At 33.7% G+C, this 22,797-nt stretch overlaps 1 protein-coding gene and 1 long non-coding RNA gene across 2 annotated transcripts; both read left to right on the top strand.

Annotated features, from left to right (window-relative positions):
* Positions 1-50: 50 nt before the first annotated feature.
* LOC134229541 (protein FAN-like) lies at positions 51-15,026 on the top strand. Its single transcript, XM_062711288.1, has 20 exons — positions 51-125; positions 216-306; positions 463-526; positions 1,050-1,152; positions 1,435-1,504; positions 1,649-1,780; positions 3,567-3,609; positions 4,244-4,406; positions 4,980-5,110; positions 6,131-6,189; positions 8,705-8,769; positions 9,073-9,140; positions 9,443-9,504; positions 10,599-10,660; positions 10,999-11,055; positions 11,166-11,301; positions 11,454-11,495; positions 11,685-11,787; positions 13,486-13,595; positions 14,378-15,026. The coding sequence occupies exons 1-20, from the start codon at positions 120-122 to the stop codon at positions 14,461-14,463; spliced, it is 1,653 nt and encodes a 550-aa protein (XP_062567272.1). The 5' UTR covers positions 51-119; the 3' UTR covers positions 14,464-15,026.
* An 846-nt stretch (positions 15,027-15,872) lies between these two features.
* On the top strand, positions 15,873-20,522 carry LOC134229540 (uncharacterized). The gene is made up of 3 exons (XR_009984198.1): positions 15,873-16,117; positions 16,338-16,376; positions 20,451-20,522. It is a non-coding gene; the product is annotated as an uncharacterized LOC134229540 (long non-coding RNA).
* Positions 20,523-22,797: the final 2,275 nt, after the last annotated feature.

Raw genomic sequence — 22,797 nt, 5'->3', positions numbered from 1 at the left:
AAAAAGTCAAAGAATATTGTTTCACATGCTGGTATATTTTTGTAGATTTAGAAGATGAGAGCATTTACAGGGATCTAAAGAAACCCATAGGAGCATTAAATGAGGAGAGGATCCAAAAAATGAGGGTATATGGCTATTTATCTCATACTATGTATGATGTTCCCTGTCAATCATATGAAATTATGTTATATTTGTACCCTAGTTGTTTGTTTTAGGAGAGATATCAAGAGATGCCAGACCCTAAATTCCTGTATGGTTCTCACTACTCAACCCCTGGTTATGTTCTCTTCTATTTGGCAAGAATAGGTAATTATATAGGAATACCCGGTAATTGTAAAACAGTCAATTTGAAAGTAGTTGTATATTAATTTTCTGGGGTTTCCTCCCAAATATATAGGAAATTTCTATAAGGGCTTTGAGTAAAAAATGCATTTATGGATGATGAAATTTCTTTACTTTTAGCTCCTGAGTATGTGCTGTGCTTGCAAAATGGAAAATTTGATAAGCCTGACAGGATGTTTAACAGGTGAGTTGTAGTAAAATCATATGATGGCTATCTTTATTATATACCTAATGTGTATCGATCACTTTTACTGTAGATTTAACGCAATCATGTGACGTCATGATCCATATTTCCGGATCACCACACTGTGGTTTTCTGAATCCATATCACCACGCTCTGAAACTGATAACGTAGTATGCAGAAATATGACGTTATTTTTCTTGCGCGTTAAAAAGTCCCTTGTTTTTATGCTTTGTTTAATGGATTAATATTATACATTTGATCTCTAGAGGTTTATTTTAATATATTTAGCCAGTTGTGAGGGGGTATATAATAAATTTATCATTATAACAGTAACTTGATCCAAAGAGCCGTATCACATCTCGTTGACAGGCGTGGATCATCAGATCAAACGAGACACGAAGCGTCGAGTTTGATCTGATGATCCACGCCTGTCAATATATGAATATTTAATATATATGAACTTGTTCTGTTTAGATTAGTCCTATTCTATATGATGACTTTACATGTATATGGATTATTTTAGTCTGGATGACACCTGGGCTAATTGTCTGGAAGGGGCAGCTGACTTTAAGGAATTAATTCCAGAGTTTTTTGATGGGAATGGAGAATTTCTTCTCAATAAAGGGGTAATATTAAAGATGTCTATTTTTTGCATAAATTTCATTTTAAAGTGTTGAGATGAAACATAAAATGATTACTTTCTGTATCAATTTATATACTGAGAGTCATTTATTTAAACTTCAATGTTACATATACATATTAACATGAAATTCTGCAACACATAATTTATCTTTACGAATAAGTATTTTTTTAGTTTTGAGTACATGTATTTTTTTTTATTTGGAATCAATATTTGTGTAGATATATATTATATTAAGGCTTAATCAGTAGATGTTCCTTATTTCTAGGTCAGTAACTTTGGTATAAGACAAGATGGCCGACCTGTTGGTGATGTAGAACTTCCACCGTGGGCTAAAGGTCAGATTTATAAAACAAAATCATTTTCCCATTGGGATAGAAACTTAACTTGTTTATATTTAACAGTTGTGAACTACTGCTGAAAAGGGGAAAATTTGTAAAAAGATAGATTCATAAAATTAAGTGCATATTATCCTACTTTAGACCATCATGATTTTATTGACAAAATGAGGGCAGCCCTGGAGAGTGATTATGCCTCAGAACACCTACATAATTGGATAGATCTTATATTTGGATACAAACAGATAGGAGAAGAGGCAGAAAAAGCTGATAATGGTATGAAGGAACAGTACAGTAAAACTCGTTTAGTACATGTACAAACACGAATATTGTGAATTCAAGGATATAGGGAAGTTATCTTGGATCCCCATCTATATAATTTAATGAATTCCATAAATACTTGGTGGCACAGGCACCTGACGTTACTTATTTTTCTTTTAATAAAAAAAATATACACATACCGAATAATAAACAAGGTACCCATCGAAACCCGCCATCTTGGATTTTCGAAGTAGGTCATCACTTGTATTTTCGTCTGAAACTCCGTCAAATAAATTCCCTGCAACCATATTCTTTCTGTAGCCAGTCTTTCGAGGTCTAAACTTACGGACACTGCAGCCAGGAAGGCACATTACACTTGCAAATATTGAAAATCCCTCGTCAAACTCGACCTACTGCTTCAACATTCCGAGAAATCGCCAAAAGGGGGCCGGAAGTTTACATCAATATGCTAATGGGAATTCCGTATTTGTCAGTTTTGTGGTGGATCTAAAACGGGGTGTCATAATTACTTTGAAATTTTAATGAATATTTCGATTATAGAAATGAAAAAAAATGCAAAATGGGAAAAATAAAACACTTCTTATAAATATACCTGTAAAATATACTATATTAATCTATACAGGTCGTTGCGTTCGAAACAATTTTGAATAAAAGAGAGGGGGGGTGCTTAAAAAAATCAATAACAAATCATCTAGAGTTAATTGAATCGTTTTCAAAAAACAATAGACTGCAAACCATCCAGTTATATATATGTATACATATATACATGGCATATGCTTAATTGAAAAAGGAGAAGGATCACACTGAAAAAAGGATATGTAATGAAATCAAATATAAGCCTATGCGACATGTATATGTATAATCTGTCACCAAGAAAAAAATAAAAATGTCGCCATGTCACTACTTTATTGCAATACATAAAATTGCAGATCTCAACATTCCCTGGGATAATTTTAGTGTGGACCCCCCCCCCCCCCTCTCACACACGTGCGTACATACTTATAAAGTCAATCTTCTGCACGGATAGAGCTCAATCAGGTCATCAATAATGACAGTGTTATTAATTATATTTAGTGCATGTAAGTAGGGCCTTACAACCAACTCAATTTGTCTCGAAAATGTTCATTGATCAGCTAGCATGATCAGGCCGATCTTCGGCATTTACCAAATATAATCGCTTTATTAATCAAGATATATCGAAATTATTTTGAGAGAAATAAAAAGAATGTTCTTACACGTATAATTATTACGTTGTATTATTGTCTGAAATATTGTTTTTGGAATAAGTACTAACTTTCGCCGGTTATTTTTAAAAATAAATCGCACAAATATATTGACCAATCAAAAAAGGGCTTTCCCTAAGAATTTCAAGTCGTATGTAAACTTCCGGCCCCCTTTTGGCGATTTCTCGGAATGTTGAAGCAGTAGGTCGAGTTTGACGAGGGATTTTCAATATTTGCAAGTGTAATGTGCCTTCCTGGCTGCAGTGTCCGTAAGTTTAGACCTCGAAAGACTGGCTACAGAAAGAATATGGTTGCAGGGAATTTATTTGACGGAGTTTCAGACGAAAATACAAGTGATGACCTACTTCGAAAATCCAAGATGGCGGGTTTCGATGGGTACCTTGTTTATTATTCGGTATGTGTATATTTTTTTTATTAAAAGAAAAATAAGTAACGTCAGGTGCCTGTGCTTGGTGGATATTGCATCAAGAAAATTTTTTTAAAGAAATCTTTTTTCAAAATAAATATACTGTATATATTTTTTATTTTTGTTTCAGTTTTTTACTACATGACATATGAAGGAGCAGTGAATTTAGACGAGTATGTGATTTAATATAATATAGATTACCATGTATTCTTCTCCAGACTTTGCATGAAAATTAAATTTATAAATTTTATCGCTATGTATTTAAAAGGGGAAATAACTGCTAAAGGCAGGGAACCTACACCTGTGTCTATCACTCTTAATTTTTTCCTTATATTAATGAGAGAAATCATTTGCATATAAACAAGAGTGAGCAGGCAGATGATGAACTTGATAAGAACTAAAAAATACACACCTAAATTAATATGGATGCATCCTCTTGCAGTGTAGTTATGCAATAATGTCTGAAGTTATACAGTATTTAGATCTGAAGTTATACAAAAAGTGTCTGAAGTTATGCAATAAGTGTCTGAAGTTATACAATAAGTGTCTGAGGTTATACAATAACTGTCTTAAGTTATACAATAAGTGTCTAAAGTTATCCAATATTAAGGTATGAAGTTATACAATAAGGTCTTAGGTTATACAATAAGTGTCGGAGGTTATACAATAAGGTCTGAAGTTATACAGTAAAGTATGAGGTTATACGATAAGGTTTTAAGTTATACAATATGTGTCTGAAGTTATATAAAAGAAAATCAGAAGTTTGACCATCATGTGACTGATGTAGCCCATGATTCTTTTCTTTAGAATTGAGGACCCAAATGAAAGAGCCAGAATAGAGATCCAGATTATGGAATTTGGTCAGACTCCCCATCAATTGTTTGAGAAGCCACACCCTCCTCGATTCACAAAGGATAGCATCAGGCATCACAGTTCCACTACAGCATCCAGTAGTTCACAGGAGAATGAACTTCAAGGTAATTTGTTGGTGTAGGACAGAAATATTTTTCAATGTATTAGTCCTTTGAAGCAGATTTTTCTACTGTAAATTACTTTTTATTTACAATAACTTTATTTTCATATAATTACGCGAGACTGTGTTCTGGCAAAAATTTAATTCATGCATATAATAGTATTCCTTAAGATTATATAGAGCAATAACCACAATTCCTGAAAATTTTATCTTGCTAATTGAGAGTCAATGACTATATCACAAAAAAAAGGTGTTGCAAAAATTCAGTGATTTTAACGCTTCAAAGTACATGTAATTTATTTGTGTGGAAAGGTTTTATTTTCAAGGTGTATTTTGATGCATATACTCAACGGAAACAGTTTAATACAAATATAAATATTTTTTTAAGAAGGACAAGTATTAGTTTTACAAGATAAATCTATATATGTACCTTTTTAAGAATTTCTTTGCTGATAAACACATAATGTCTTCAAACGTTTGTTTGTGTGATAGGAAAGGACCATATTATTATTTTAATCAGTAATGAATGAATGAATAACCATATTGACTGGTTATTTTTTTTTTTTTCTAGATTTATCAGTGAAGGAGGATGAATCTATTCAATCTGCCGAGTCCAGTATAGTCAGTTCTGTACAGAGTTGTCTTTCTTTTGATGATATATCAGCACTTCAAATTACTCATCAATATTCACTACATAAAAGGTAATGCAAAAACTACTTTTTAGCTCACCTGAGCCAAAGGTTCAAGTGAGCTTTTCTGATCACAATTTGTCCGTTGTCTGTCGTCGTCGTTGTTGTCTTCATTGTTGTCGTCGTTGTAAACTTTTCACATTTTCAACTTCTTCTCAAGAACGCTGGGCCAATTTCAATCAAATTTGCCACAAAGCATCCTTGGGTAAAGGGGCTTTAAGTTTGATCAAATGAAGGGCCATGCGTCATTCAAGGGGAGATAATTGGGAATTAATGAAAATTTGGTGGTATCTTTTAAAAATCTTCTTCTCAAGAACCACAGTGCCAGGAAAGATGAAATTTATGGGGAAACATTGTCAGGTAGTGTAGATTAAAATTTGTTCAAATCATGACCCCCGGGGGTAGGGCTTGGCCACAATGGCCGACCAAAGTTTTACATAGAAATATATAGGAAAATTCTTTAAAAATCTTCTTCTCAAGAATAACAAAGCCATAATTGATGATATTTATATGGAAGCATCCTCAGGTAGTGTAGATTCAAATTTGTTCAAGTCATGACCCCCAGGGGTAGGGTGGGGCCACAATGGCTGACCAAAGTTTTACATAGAAATATATAGGAAAATTCTTTATAAATCTTCTTCTTAAGAATAACAAAGCCATTATTGATCATATTTAAAGGTAAGCATCCTCAGGTATTGTAGATCCAAATTTGTTCAAATCATGACCCCAGGGGGTAGGGTGGGGCCAAAATGGCCAATCAAAGTTTTACATAGACATATGTAAGAAAATTCTTTAAAAATCATCTTATCAATAATAGCAAAGCCATGATTGGTCATGGGACTACTTTTGGATATAAACTATTTAATAATAAACCAATTTTTACTTTTTCCCAGCCACAGTGCTCAGGTGAGCGATGTGACCCATGGGCCTCTTGTTTGGGGGGCGTGGATGTAAAGTATTTAGAGTATTATTTTTGAGATAAAGTTATTCATTTTAAAAACTTTTTAAAGATTTCATTAATTTTTTTTTCAGTTGCGTCACTGCTATGCAGTTGACTGAGGATGGATGCAATATATTTTCAGTTTCACAAGGTACTTTATGTTGTTATATTGTAATAATTACAACTCTGATTCTGTGAGAAATGTGAATTCATAATCTAACTACAGCTGTATTTTTTGATTTGATTTAAAGCTTAAGTGTTATACCCCCCGCAAACGAATTTTGGGGGGGTATATAGGAATCACCTTGTCCGTCTGTCTGTCTGTCTAGCTGTCCGTCTGTCCGTCTGTCTGTGCAATCCTGTCCATATCTTTCTTATGGAGGGACATTATAATCTACTACTCCACACAAAGATTGCTCATGACCTAAGGGTGTGTCATGACCTTGACCCAAGGTCATTTGGGGAAGTTCAAGGTCTCTGGAAGAAAAAGTTCATAATTCGTGTCCGGTCCATATCTTTCTTATGGATAAACTTGGTAGGTTCTCATTTCACACAAAGATTGCCCATGACCCAAGGTTGTGTCATGACCTTGACCCAAGGTCATACGGGGAAGTACAAGGTCACTGGAAGAAAAAGTTCATAATTCGTGTCCGGTCCATATCTTTTTTATGGATAAACTTGGTAGGTTCTCATTTCACTCAAAGATTGCCCATGACCCAAGGGTGTGTCATGACCTTGACCCAAGGTCATTCGGGGAAGGTCAAGGTCAATGGAAGAAAAAGTTCATAATTTGTGTCCAGTCCACATCTTTCTTATGGATAATCTTGGTAGGTTCTCATTTCACGCAAAGATTGCCCATGACCCAAGGGTGTGTCAAGACCTTGACCCAAGGTCATTTGGGGAAGTTCGAGGTCACTGGAAGAAAAAGTTCATAATTCTTTCCGGTCCATATCTTTTTTATGGATAAACTTGGTAGGTTCTCATTTCACACAAAGATTGCCCATGACCCAAGGGTATGTCATGACCTTGACCCAAGGTCATTTGGGGAATTTCAAGGTCACTGGAAGAAAAATTTCATAATTCATGTGTGATACATATAGGGTTGGACACCGGTACACGGTACCAGTACCGTACCGAATAGTTACTTCAAAAATACCGGTAAAATACCGTTTCATTTAATACCGGTACTGATAACGGTATTTCTTAATCTTTAAAACATTGTTATACATTTAAAATTATCTTTAGTTAAGATTCCAGACTCGCTAAAATGGAATTCTCATGCATTGAAAGGGTAGGCTAATTAACGAAATCAGTACTAAGTAAGATACTTCCTTTCTACAGCCGATATTCGAGGGAAACCAATGCGTATTAAAAATATTTACATTAATCTTGTTTCAGTTTTATTTATAGAAACTGATAGAAATTGTGAATTAAAAAGGCAAAACGTAGCGGATTTCTGATGTCATCTCTCTCCATTTTTCATGTTTCGTCGTTAAGTGCTACCAAGCAAAATGGCGACCGGATGAAGCGATCAGCTGTCATTTAGCAGAGAATTAGACGGCGGTGTTTGTAATTTTTTTTTGAGTTGGCTCGCGTAGCGAGCTACTCCCTGTCGACATAGCCATTTCAGAGCTGTAAAATTTTTCACGCATTCATTAAGGTGATCCATACGCCAAATATAATAGTTCTAGCAAAAAATGCTTTGGTTTGAGTGATTGTATAAACTTAAGAGGTAAAAACTGTATAAAATTTCATACTGTAACATTATTTATGCTTTCATGCTTTTAAAGACATTTTTGATTAAATACCTGTACAATGTACAATTACTGCGTATGAATATATGTTCAAGCATGTTAGGCGGATCTAATCTTCCCATCTGAAGTTTATTTATAATTGACCTAGAATACTCTCTAACACAAACACCTGCTGCTCTCATTAGCTGCAGCTAGTTGTTGTTGAAAATCTATTTTTAGAATCCAGATTTGCTGTGGGAATCTTTAACCTAATTATTCCATAACACTGACCACTTCAGCTAATGTGCTGAAATTCATTATAGAATCCAGTCAAAATAATACGGAAGCCCATTAGTGCCAACCTGTATATAAAGGAAAAGCAATATACACTTTATTTATGAACCTAACACACATGGATCAGACATATAATATTCAATCTCTTAAGATGCAAAATAAACTGAATATATTAAGGTATGGTGCCCAGATGTATGAAAAAGCTCAATTGACTCGAGCGAGTCAACTCGCAGGCCCTTCAGGCCTTTGATTATTTCATAGAGATTCAGATTAATTTGTTTTGTTGATTATTTAATTAAAGGTTGAATTATAGAAATAGAATATATTTAACACATTTTAGATTATAATATTGAAAGTTTGGTTATAAGCAGTGATAATTGAAAGCACATTTGTCATTAAAATAAACCCAGATTCTCATCCATCAAGGTATAGTACCGTACCGTTAAAAATACCGTATCGTTTCAAAAATATCGGTATGGTATCATACCGTTTCATCCTTAACGGTATCCAACCCTAAATACATATCTTTATTATGGAAAAACTTGCTTCTGAAAAAACCCAGCGGGGGGTATTTTGTCCCGTTTGGACAGTTCTAGTTATATTTGTTTAAAATGTAAAATTTGCATTTTCACCTTTTAGATACAACACTGAAAAGGTATTCACTGGAAGACCAGAGGCAGCTCAGTTTTAATGTGTCAAAAATGGTAAGAGCTCAGGTTAAATGTGTCGAAAATGGAAAGAAAAATCTGAAGGGATTTCTATATGTCAATGCGTATTTTGAATAGTTAAGCATGGGTGCTTTTAAGATCATCTCTCAACTACTTAGTTTACATAAATTTTACTACTAGTATTTAAAAAAAATGAAAGAAAAAATTAGTTATTAAAAAAAATGTTGCATAAATTTATGCTAGAGCATGACTTTGCAAGTCTTCAGCTGAAAATTCTTATTGAAATGCTTATGTACATTAGGCATCGGGAAAGATGAATTTTGTTTCTTTTTCTTTCAGGCATTATCTTCTTGTATAGTGATGCCTGATAATAGAACAATTGTTGTTGGATCTTGGGATAATTATGTGTAAGATAAAATTTTTTAGTAAATTATTATTTTTTAATTGAAATTCATTTCCAGAGAGGAAGATAATTTATCTTTCAATTTCATCATACATGTACTTATCTTTATGGACAGTAGATTCAAATATGTAAAAACATATAGTATATGATGTAAGGAACTATAGCCATGCTGCCTTAATCTTAAGTTCTAATAACCATGGTATTAAACAAGAAATTTGATTTTCTAAAAATTAATTTTTTTCATTTTTTTTTAATGTGGAATCACCAATTTAAAAGTAAATGCTTTATTTTTACTCTTGTGTTTAGATATTTCTACAGTGTAGAATTTGGACGTACTTTTGACACTTTAAAAGCACATGATGATGCAGGTAAACATTTATTATTTACAGATATACTATTTAATATGTATTCCAGTTTAAAGAAAAAAATCTACTACCTTAAATTTGTATAAACATTTTATATCGTAATTACACATGTACACCAACTATTAATATTTAGATGTCTTCTTTGAATGGTGTGATACATGTAACACGTAACATTTCATTTTAGATTATTGTTTTCCAAAATTGTTTGCCTGTTTATCCACAAAACCTTGCCCATAACTTTAAATTAACTGGGGCTAAGTCTTTCATATGTTTGTATTTCTTACATTATACAACAAGACCTTACCTAATGTTCCAACATATCCTATCTCTTAATCTTGACCCCTGGAGTTTGACTACTTTCGAAAATCTGTATATAACTTTTGAACAGCTGGTGCTAGGGTTTTCACACTTCACACTCACTCTTTGTGAGGTATACTTCTTGTGATTAGACCGCGCTTGGGTACAGACAGTTTTGATCTTGACATTGTAGTTTGATAATACTTTTGAAAAATTTTAATGTTGGCCATAAATGGTAGGAATTAGTGCTTTGATATTTCATATTTTTATTTTTGTGACAAGACCATCCCATAGGTACACATGTACTAAGAATTTTGACCTTGACCTTGCAGTTTGACTTACTTTTAAAATATTTTAATCTTGCATGGCCATAATTTTTGACTGATTGGTGCTAGGGCTTTCATATTACACAAATTTGGCAAGATATGTCTTTGGAAACCAACAATTTTGGCATTTTTGACCTTAACCTTAGACTTTCACTGATTTTTGAAAAGTTAAACTTTGGCCATAATTTTAGAATAGTTGTAGCAAGGGCTTTCATATTTCACTGGTGTTATCCTTGAGACAAGAATTTTCTTTGGGAACAGACTTTTTTATCTCTTGACCTTGAACTTTGAATTTGCCTTGCATTTGAAAAACTTGAAATTCACTGTGAGCTGCTATATGGATCTATAGATTAGTATATATATATTAGTGTTTTACAAACACAGCTTGTTTTTTTCTTAATTTTTATATGTATTTAAGAATTCTGTTTAAAAACAAATGTAACAACATTGTTTAAACATGTCTATGTTTTGCAGTTTCTTCTGTTGTCTGGAAGAATAACAATCTTATAACAGCATCCTGGGACTCAACTGCAAAGGTGACTACATTGCTACAGTGTATGCAAGATTGAAATGAAATTATTTGATTTAAAATACTTGAGGAAAGGAGAGATAGAGAGAGGGTGGGAATCAAGATAAAGAATGGGTTACAGAATTAAAATATCACTCTAATGACTGAAGAGTCATTGTTTAGTGTGGATAATAACCACAGTTTTACACAACACAAAAAAGAACAAAATATGAGTCGATTCTCTTGAGACATGCATGAATTCATTTCCAGCTTAGAACCCCTCTCTGTAGCTGGATGGAAAAAGAGAGACATATAATGTGAGACATATAATGTTAGACATGTAATGATCCATTTCTGCATCTACAGGTATGGGAGTTCAATCCACCAAAGGAACCACACGATTTTAAGGCAGCTGTTTTTCGAGTAGGTACCCTAGTGTTTGTTTATACATGTACCTCAAAATTTTTTATGTTCAGTTCTTCACTTTTCTCTGACGTCCTTTTCTCTAAATTAAATTTTTTTTTTCTATCCAGGGACAACTGGATCTTGATTCTGGAGTTTCTTGCCAAGACATTGATGAAACCGGTTCTCTTCTGGTGACTGGAACTGAAGAAGGACATGTGGTAATTTGGGACATCAAATCTCTCTGTCCTATTGCAGAAATGGAAGGTACAGTTCTAAGGAGTTACCTTATTCGGAATATTCCTCATCAGTTTTCTGTGTGCTTAAGAACTAATTTTGTTCTCTAAATTTAAGTTCCTTATTCTTAGATATTCTGTTTCCATCTGAATGCATTTTTTCTTTCTCTCTCTCTCTCCTAGAAGTTCATAGTGGCACAGTCAATTCACTCGCATTTACTTCTGGTAAGTTTTATGGATGATTAGTTTTCAATTATACATATTTCATTTAACTGATCAACTACAGATTTATCAATAAAGTGGATATTCAGTTGTCACAATTATTATTCCCTTGTGCTAGGATGAGAATTTAATAATTTTTCAAAGAAATAAATAGTCATACTACAAAAAGCATTGTGCTGTTACTGTTTACAGATAGTAGAAGACTGATTTCATGTGGAGCAGACTCAGTGCTGAAAATCCTAGATGTGGAGACACAGACAGAAGTATTTGTCAAGAATTTAGGACATCAGATTCTGTAAGAATCATCAAAAGTATCACACTTTATATTTTCTTATGACAGCTAGATAATTGTCCTGAAGTGATCAATTTACTTCTATAAAGTTCATAAATATTTCTTGTAAGAAATCCTGTTTATTGGAATAGGATTTTAAATATATGTAAAGACAGGCAGAGTTCTGAATTATGTTTTTAGCTCACCTCAACGAAGTTGAGGGAGCTTATGTAATACCCTCGGCGTCGGCGTCCCAGGTTAAGGTTAAGTTTTTTGGAGCAGTTTTCTTTTTAAGTACTTCTATGTCCTATATTGATTAGACAGCATGGAAGATGCATATAATGTGTTTCATTGTACAAGTCAAAGTTTCAGATGCTGCAATTTCAGCAAAGGAATGACCAGGTTAATGTTTTTGGAGCAGGTTAATATTTTTGGTGCAGTTTTTGGTGTAGGTCTCATTTCCAAGGAACTATATGACCTATGTTGACCAAACTTGCATGGATGGTACATCTAAGGATGTACACTACCAGACTTGCTTCGGATGCTGAATCTGACCTACATTTTCCAGTTGAGTGAACAGGTTAATGTTTTTGGTGCAGGTCTCATTTCTGAGTTACTAGAAGTCTTATGTTGACCAAACTTTCATTGATGATACATCTAAGAATGTACACTACCAGACTTGCTTCAGATGCTGAATCTGACCTACATTTTCCGGTTGCGTGAACAGGTTAATGTTTTTGGTGCAGGTCTCATTTCCAAGGAACTATTAAGTCCTATGTAATGTTGACCAAACTTGCATGGATGATACATCTTAGGATGCATACTACCAGACTTGCTTCGGATGCTGAATCTGACCTACATTTTCTGGATGAGTGAACAGGTTAAATTGTTTGGGGCAGGTTTCATTTCCAAGTTACAATAAACCTATAATGACTAAACTTGCATGGATGATACATCTTAGGATGCATACTACCAGACTTGCTTCGGATTCTAAATCAGACCTACATTTTCTGGATGAGTGAACAGGTTAAATTTTTTGATGCAGGATTCATTTCCAAGTAACTATGAGCTCTTTAATGACCAAACTTGCATGGATGATACATCTAAGGTTGCATTCTACCAGGCTGGCTTCAGATGCTGAATCTGACCTACATTTTTTTCTGGATGAGTGAAGAGGTGAAATTTTTATGCAGGTTTCATTTCTAAGTAACTATTAGCCCTATGTTGTGCAAACTCGCATGGATGATACATCTTAGAATGCATACTAATGGACTTGCTACGGATGCTGAATTCGACATACATTTTCCAGATAATGGACCAGGTAAAAGTTATGGGTGCAGGTCTATCACCAAAAAACTATAAGGCTTAAAATGATGCATCAAGGGATGAAAACTCTTAAACTTACTTCAGATGCTGGATTTTGATCACATTTTTGTGATGAAGAACTAGTGTGAAGTTTTTATATAGGTCTATTCCAAAGTATCAGATCAAAATTGCATAAATTTTGCATTTTTGGATTTACACTTTTTGTTGGGTAATTGTGTGACTTTGCCTTACTTAAAGACAACATTCGTTGAGGTGAGCTCTGTAATCTCTGATTACCTATGTTTGATTCTGCCAGATACTAAATCCGTCTTCAATGTGTTGCGCAATTATTTCACATACAGGTGACTTTTTCTATTTCATTACTTTCTATGAATTTCCTATTTCTTTTTTCTATAGTTGTTTGGCCTGTTTGGAAAGTCTGATACTATGTGGGACAGAGAATGGAGAACTAGAAATTTGGGACATTGAGAAAGCCAGTGTATTGTCAGCAATTAAAGGGCATAATGGTAAGATGATGTTAAATTGAAAGCAACATATTCAAGATTATGCACTCTTTATAAATTACAAATAAAGTACTAATACCATTAATTACCAATAAATAATTATATCTCTATAAAGACTGTTATTTCCATCAGTTAAAAGTAGGAAATCATGAATCTTACAAAAAAGGATCAGATTCTTTGCCTGTTTATACTACGGGAATCATAAGATGCACATTAAGTTGCATTAGAAAATGCTATTACTGTGAAATCACTAATTTTCGTGGGGGGTTAATTTTTGTTGTTCTTGAGGTGTTGAGAGACCCACGAATTCATTACCATCACGAAATGTAAAATTTCATATGGATTACTGCTAAACATTTTCCAACCAAGAATTCAAATCCCCACAAACCAAAAATTTTTCTTCAAACCTCGAAAATTTGACACCACAAAAATATATAATTTTACAGTATCCCCCTCCTGACAATGAAATGATATATTTGACTTTTTTTCTGAAATGAACATGAGGAGAGGAGGAAGAAATGCATTTATAGCCTACCATATGATCATTAAAACAATTTGATGTGAGAAATGGATCAGACTGATTAAAATCAAACTTTCTCTAGCTCCTTTTTATTCTATTGCATGAAAGTTAGAAGAAACTAATTTTGAGGTCTTGTGATTTTCAGCTTTCAGGATTCTGAAAATGAAGCTACAATCAAAATGAAAGGAAGCTAGTGAAAGTTTGGTTTGACTATAATATTTGTTTTTTTTCCCCTCACTAAATTTTTTCAATATTTTTGTTGTAGAGCCAGTGACCTGTATTGAGGTGGGAAGGAGGTGTGTGCTAACGGGGGACAAAGGGGGAAGCATCAGTGTGTGGAAACCTGGCTGACCCAAAGAATGTTAATATGTTACAAGAACGTCATGTGCATAAAATATAGAACAATTCTTTCAGTAACACTGAATGTAACATATTTATTTAATTTAGTACATTAGTTTTCAAGTATTACATTATATGTGTTGCAACCAAAAGACATTACGGAAGGATGGACAAAACCTTAGAATAGATCAAGTAATGCATGTAATTGTGAAATATTATCAGTACAGTACTAATTTGTAAAGTTATTAAAAAAACATTCCACCAGGAATAAATATTAAATAAGTTTTAAAAGAAACACAATATGGATAAGTTTTCATATTTTCCATTGTAATGTGTTGAGGAAGTATTGTATACCTTAACTGTACATGTCTATATATGAACATTGATCATTTTAAATTATTTTCAAATTGTTATAGAAATATTTTACGTTTTGTTATCTGTTAAAGTGATACATGTACCTTTGATTGTTGAATCTAGTCTGAGATTAAAAATACTGTTAGCCTTCAGTAGTTAATCCATAAGATATGCTCTTCATCTGTTATTCATAAAGTGTACATTTTCTACAAGATGACAGTTTTTTTTCCATATAATATGATTGTATATAGATATATTATGAAGAAACACATTCCGAAAAAATTAAATCACTATCAAGATAAAACATTTTTGAAAAATAAATCATTTATTCTTGTATAGTTATGGAATCCTTAATTCAGTTCTTATTGCTCATATTATGATTTAGATGAACAGTAAAGGATTCAAAAGGAATAAAAGAGGTGTTTTGTCCTACCTTAAGTTCATCAAAATATGAGGTGGAAATCTTGTGCTAGGAAAGAATAATACACAAATTGTTTGTACTTTTATGCTTTTGTTATACTGCCTCCACACTAAGTCTTTTTACAGCACATTTTTTTTTTTTGGGGGGGGGGGATGATGTCGCAGCTGTATAATAGGACCTCTCTGTGTCGACAAAGTGAATACAATGTGCAAGATGCTGTTACATGTATACAGCCGACAACATTTGCATTTTAGTTCTATTGTGGTTCAAAGATCCTGAAAGCTGTGTTGATGTGGAAAGTTGAATAACACACATTATTGGGAGACAAAATGGGAAAAAATTAAATGATGAATTGTGATATTTTTACAATAATTTAACAGGCTTATTTTTTTTTATTAAAGAGTCGAATCTGAATAGATTTTTGTGTTCCTAGTCACAGGTACAGTGTACTTGGTTCCGTTATAATTTTTTTAATCCAAAGTACATTGATATTATATTATGGGTTAAAAAATTACTACAGAAGGGGTCCGTACAGTGTATTTCAAAATTATTGAAAGAATATGTAGCGGCTATAATTGCGTTTTCTATTACACCGTGACACTGTTTGGTCTTTGTATAATGGGTTGAAGATTGTTGCAGAATGATGGATTTTACATAAAATAAAATTTACGAGGGCATATATTTTAGAAAGTATTCATTCTTGCAAATACGAAAATAAACATAAGTAATGACGTCACAATGTGTAAAGAAAAGTGATTGTGACGTCACAATGTGATGACGTTGATTCGGCCGTAACGTTGTGGCAACACATCTGTTTGCATCAAGATATATTCTCAAATTGTAATGAAGCGATCAAGTGAACAATCGGAGCATCTTTACGCAACAAAGAAGGTAAATTTTCAAATATATTTTTTAAACGTAATGCCCTCTTTGAGTTTCAATCTGAATCGGGAGAAGGCTACAATTTTTATAAAGGTTGAAACCGTCGTGATTTTTATCTTTACACGAAATAAAAAAGCAATGGATTTTTTGAAACAGATTTTTTTATTCTGTTTTTTCCCCCTTTTCAGTGACGTGACAATTATTTTCTAAAAATTAATTATGTTTTTAGGCAAGAGTACTTGTTGGCTATGGAAGATCGATTGAGTCGGTGAGTATTCGTACCTTGTACAATGATAAAAATCGTAAATCAATTAATCAAATTTGTAACACTTATAGTATCTCTTAATTTTATAGTTTATTAATTGATACACCTATTTATATATTTCAGTATTTTACCAAATGAATATTTTCATGTTTATAGATTTTTTTTTAAAAGTTCCTCTTGAATCAATTAAAAGCTTGTTGCTTTGCAGTTAAATTTATATAGTACAACGTCAATTTCACATACTATTGGTAGATGATAAAAAAAGCGGGTTGAAAAACAAGAGGCCCAGGGGCCATATCGCTCACCTGAGCAACTGGCTATTAGAAGTAAACGCAAAAATCAGTTCACCATTAAAAAGTTTAAATATAAAATTTTGCTCAGAGGGGGGGGGGGGGGGGGCTGAACAAACTTAAATGTATACTTCCTACAGATGCTTTTTAAGGAGATGTGGGGGGGGGGTTAAGGCGGTCGAAGTGCCTATAGTGCGACAGACATGAAGTGAAAAATTAAATCTCAATTACATCCAAAGGAGTATTCCACTTAAGCATAGTAGCTTGATCCCTTTTTTCGCCCTTATTTTACAGAATATACATGAGGATACGGAATTATTTTTATTTTCATGATGTATAGCATAGTATTTCTAATTAAAATGTTGTGCAACCATTATCAATAACTTTTAATATCAAGAAATAGAAGCCAAATTAAGGGACGTAGCAACGGGGGGGGGGGGGGGGCTGCCCCCCCCCCCCCCTTTTTTTTGCCAACAATACCTTAACTATTGAAAATGTTCATTGAAAGGCTGGTTGGCCACCCACTTTATACTAAAGGAAAGTAATATGAAGGAAATATAGTATTATAAGCTTTAAAAAATGGATATTGAAAGGAATTGGTAGTGAGAAAAGTTTGCCTCTAGGGGGTGAGAAAAAATAGACAAGAATAGATACATACACAAAAGTTTGATAAAGCGAAAGAAAAAGAGGAACTCAGTTTCCAAACTCGAAAAAAATCGATTATGTAGGAGTGGGAGTCAAACTTTTACTCACTTTGATTAGAAAAAAATTAACTCTTACATTAACGTGTATTTATTCATATCGTAAAAGCGTAAAGGCGTAACAGATTTTTTTAGGGGGGGGGGAGGACAAGGTGTCACCCCTCCCCCTTATACTACCTTCCTGACACGTTATGTATTTCTGAATTTCGCACTAAATGCTGTAATAAATATTCTGATTTACTTATCGATAATTGATCAATACATGACGTGTACAAATACATATTTATACACTTCAAATACAGTTGATGGAATAATAAAACATTATTATTATATTTCACACGAATTCTCTCTGTCTCATAATAAAGTTCACAAGATTTGGAGATGAAATCCAAATTCAGTAATCATTTTCTTTGTTGCATTCTGCTAACACATTCGAATATTTTTTCCGAGTTTATATGAGTCCAACACGTGGATAGAGTGTGAAGTTTCTTTGGATATTCAAGTGGTTACTTAGTATAGTGTACATTTATTTGTTTTGATTAAATGTGAAGAAATTGTAACTTCTTTGAAATCGTTTGCGTTTTTTTTTTCGCAAGAAAATGTTTAAATGTGTATTTATATAAATCTACTACTATATTGATTCGTGTGCTCTCCGCAATGACAATGCTTAGGAAAATTGCGATTAAACGCATAAGAATTAAATTATGTCCCGGAGAATCATCAAATCCCACGGTCTAACATAAATAATATTCATCGAAGTCTAGTGAGAACTTTGTTTTAAATTTTTAAAAATGAAAGTGGTTGATTGTAGTTTTCAAATACAAGCTACATGTGTTGCTTCAGAAAGTAAACACGCCTTCCAGAGGTATTCAACTGTGACGGTATGGATTCACGTGACATATTATCCATTCCTAGTAGGTCAACAAGACGTTAATTCTATGTAAATGTACTCACCAAACAGATTTAGAATCATGATACTTTTAAGTAGAAAACATAGAGCGCAAGGTTGTTCAACAAAGATATTTTCACACAACCTTTATAAATATAATATACACATTATATTTCGATCTCAACTTTGAACAAACTTGCACTCGATGTCTACGAAAGCTGTGAAGTGGGTACCTGTCACAAATTTCTTTTGATATTCATGAAAATCAAAGGACCCCACCTTCACAACACAGCTTCGCGTGTCGTCTATTGCAATTATTTGATATTTTTAAACCCTGGCACATATACTGCAGACATAAGAGAATAATATTATAATAATGTAATTTTTAAGGTTTTTAATGAAAGTTAAAAAATTGACGAGTAACCGGGGACCATAGATAATGGCTTATTGAGACTTGTTCTTTTATTTGATACTAGTATTTCCTCTAATATTAAAATATGCTTAATTTAAAATCTCTACAATTAACAAAAATCTCACAAAGACTGAAATTATTTGCGTACTTAAAAACATGCACACATTAAAATGGACAAAAAGGATCATTTTCTCATACTCTTACATTTTTCAATATTAGTGGGTCTTCTCTCCATTTTTTTTAAAGATAATCCTAAAAGTTTGCAATAAAATATACATTTTTTGTTTTACAAAAATATGAAGCAAGGACCCACTAAACCTTAAAAGTTAACTTTTATGACACAACATTTGCGTCTTTCCAAGAAATACTTCAAGTCCATTAAGTCAAGGATCACAAACATGATTTAAATTTCTCAATTCCTCGATTTGTGTAACGTAGCGGAGAGCGTGAACTAGTCTCAAAGCAACATAATACTCGGGATTTTTATTGCTAGAGTTCGAATCCCACGAATACTACCATAAAAGAATACTTTTTTCCCGATTTTTTCTCTCGGAAAATTCTTGTTTCTCATAATTTCATAAATTTCAATAATGCGAGGTTAATCTAAAATACTTCATTCACAAAGTGAATATGTTTACTTTATATCTGAAGCTATAGGCATTCTGCACGCCTTGTTCCCCCTCTTCATAATATGATACGTATTATAAGATGATTATTTTTTTATTTATATAGCCTTTATATTCCTTTGTATATAACTCTGATCCACTTTAATGGCTCCTATATCTCATGGATCTACAATACCTTTTTTTATGCTTTTACGGTATATTGATTATCAATCGTTGCTTTGTCGTTCTTGTAAAGAAATTTAACAATTTTTCCTAATATGTATTCCTATGTAAAACATTGATCACTGGGGGATTTAAGGAGAGCGCTCGCCCCCTTCCTAAAATTTTCAAAGTATGATATGACTAAATTTAATAATGCCATACCTTGGTACATAACTAACCAAATACCACTATTATTGTGCCTGGTTTTAATCTTAAGATACACGAAAACCCCCTGGGCCCCCACAATTCAAAGTATAATATGACTAGTATTAATAATGCCACACTTTCGTACATGTACATAACTATTTACTAACCAATGCCACTATTAGTAAGTTAGTAATGAAGTAAGAAAATCGTTTATTATAGAGATATGATTTGAACAAACTTGAATCTACAAAACCCAAGGATGCTTCCACATGAGTTTTACCTTTCTTGGCCTTGTGATTTTTGAGAAGATTTTAAAATATTTTCCCTATATATTCCATGTAAAACATGTAAAAATGTACATGTACATGTAAAAGTTTGAACCCCCCCCCCCATTTTGTCCCCACCCTACCCACTGGGGTCTTGATTTGAACAAACTTGAATCTACACTACCTGAGGATGCTTCTACATGAGTTTCATCTTTCCTGGCCCAGTGGTTCTTGAGAAGAAAATTTTTAAAAGATGACATCAATTTTCCACTTATTCATTGTTATCTCCCATTAGAAGAGGACATGGCCCTTCATTTGAACAAACTTAAAACCCCTTCACATAATGATACTTTGTGGCAAGTTTTGTTGAAATTGGCCCAGTGGTTCTCGACAGGAAGATGAAAATGTGAAAAGTTCACAACAACGACGACAGAAAACGGACAAATTTTGATCAGAAAAGCTCACTTGAGCCTTCGGCTCAGGTGAGATAAAATGTATAGTGGGGGAGGCGAATTTCACTGTTTGACTTATTCTTAATTTTTCAGATGGACATTGACCAAGACAAATTTTGGAATACGAAAAAACTGACCAGACCACCACCTCTGACAGCGGTAAGAAAATGTTTGCTCTGTTGAAAGCTTAGGCGTCGGAGCCGGAAGGTGGGGAGGGAGGGGGTTGGCCCCCAGTTTTTTTTAAAGCAAAGATAGAAATAATAAAGGCATTGAAAATTGAGGTTTAGACTCCAACCTTTTTTGTTGGCTTTGCCCTCCCCTTCCAATTTGCTTCCAACACCCATTAAAGGTGTTAATGTTTTGCTGCATAAGATGTGCGATCATATCAGTAGAAATAAAACATTTTATGCGGGTATATTCAACTTATATCAAAGGCCATGGATAATGTAACCACGTTAATACAATAATTATGGAAAGCCACAGGGGACCCCCAGGGTCAGGGTCTATATATTCTATAGTTTTAACCCTGGCCACCCTTGATTTCTACCCTGGCCTACCCATGTTTGAAGCCATAAGGGACTCCCAGGGTCAGGGTCTATATATTCTATAGTTTTAACCCTGGCCACCCTTGATGTACACCCTGGCTGTCCACCCTGGCCTTCCCATATATGTAATCTATAGTTTTAACCCTGGCCACCCATGATGTACACCCTGGTATTCCACCCTGGCCTTCCCATGCTTGCATCTTGGACCTCCCAGGGTCAGGGTCTATGTAATCTATAGTTTTAACCCTGGCCACCCATGATGTACACCCTGGGTGTACATCATGGATGGTCAGGGTTAAAACTATAGATCTATTACATATGTGGACCCTGACCCTGGGAGGTCCAGGATGCAAGCATGGGAAGGTTAGGGTGGACGGCCAGGGTTAAAACTATAGATAACATAGACCCTGACCCTGGGAGGTCCAGGATGCAAGCATGGGAAGGCCAGGGTAGAGATCAAGGGTGGTCAGGGTTAAAACTATAGAATATATAGACCCTGACCCTGGGGGTCCCCTGTATATAAATGGGAATTTCAAACCTTTATTTGAACGGTTTCTTGTCAATGTACATGTCTCAGTATACTCAACCATATTAATGATTAACCAAGTCATACTAGAAACAAGATTTGGTATGCATTAACATAATAATGTCCTTTTTTCGACTCTAGGTGAGAGGAAAGACCAAAAGAGGAAAGAGGTCCCAGCCTCAATCACTAGAAATTAGTTCGTGGGTTTTAAAGCGAGAGTGTCCCCACACAGAGGAAAATAAATCCGCATTTAAAAAGGTAATATTGAAGTAAATATATCTTTCCAAACAAGGTTTTATTGTCCAATTTTGGGCCCAGGGGGCATAAAAGTTTTTTTTACAATGATTAGATAGATCTGAAAGAGAGGTTACATACACATTAACACACACGCACACATTGTATACAATAATCCATACAAGTAACTGTAGATGCAGCAGTTGGGGTTATTAAATTGCTATTTTTAAAACATGTGATCCAATACATGGATTATGAATATATGTCAGTATTCAAATAATTATGTGTAATTTTATGTCATACACGTATATCATCGATAATGATACTATTTGTTGATTTTTTATTATTTTTAAGATATAATTTTTATGTGAATATTCTTTTCAGGCTAAACACACAAATGGGTTAGGAAGGTGTGTAGAGACGGTAAGACGTGTTAAATACTAAATCAAATAAAGAAGAGACTGAAAGGATCCCATTTTGTGTATTTCTAAATATTATTGATAAGAAAGTTTGCCAAGATCCCAACACTGTTCCTAAGACTATTTTATTTATTCTACAGATGGATGTTGACGCAGAGCTCACTTTTCTTTTTCGTTTTCTCTATTTAGTGTAAAACATTTTCCAACTTAAATTTAAAGTACATGTATATGGCAGCATCAATGACTATTACAAATCTCTTATTTGTCTATTATTTAAATTGATTTATTATTGATTTTGATTAATTTTATTCTGTATATATTAAAATAATGATAGTCTTACTTTCTCATTTATATTTCCTATTTAAAACTTATTAAATTACCTTCGATATTAAAAATCCAAGTGAAGTATACCCTTTCGCATTTCGTCAAGATCTTTCTTGATAGATGCGCCCAGCGTAAAGAATTCATGCCTCATGCAGATACATGTGCAAGTGACTGATCAACTCATTTTTTTTCAACATTTACACGGAAATTGTCTGTTGTATGAGCAACCAGTCAGGGATAAGGAGAAATTACCGGTCATTAATCATGCAGTTAGAAGGCCAGTACTATTTACATTTGAGCGCACCTGTCAACCTAGGTTGTGACGTAATGCAAAATGGTACACTTCACTGGAATTGATAATAGAAAAAAGCGTCGAACAATAGAAGCGGTTT

Source organism: Saccostrea cucullata, unplaced genomic scaffold, assembly GCF_032062105.1.
Source record: "Saccostrea cucullata isolate Sc308-1 unplaced genomic scaffold, CSIRO_AGI_Scuc_v1 ctg4822, whole genome shotgun sequence".
In the NCBI taxonomy this organism is placed as follows: domain Eukaryota; kingdom Metazoa; phylum Mollusca; class Bivalvia; order Ostreida; family Ostreidae; genus Saccostrea; species Saccostrea cuccullata.
This window is presented reverse-complemented; position numbering and strand designations above follow the sequence as displayed.

What these genes read in the sequence shown, in the direction of transcription:
- LOC134229541 (XM_062711288.1), top strand. An exon ending in GGAGCAGTGAATTTAGACGA is followed by an intron (nt 3,610 to 4,243) that starts GTATGTGATTTA and finishes TCTTTTCTTTAG; the next exon opens with AATTGAGGACCCAAATGAAA. An exon ending in CCTGGGACTCAACTGCAAAG is followed by an intron (nt 10,661 to 10,998) that starts GTGACTACATTG and finishes CTGCATCTACAG; the next exon opens with GTATGGGAGTTCAATCCACC.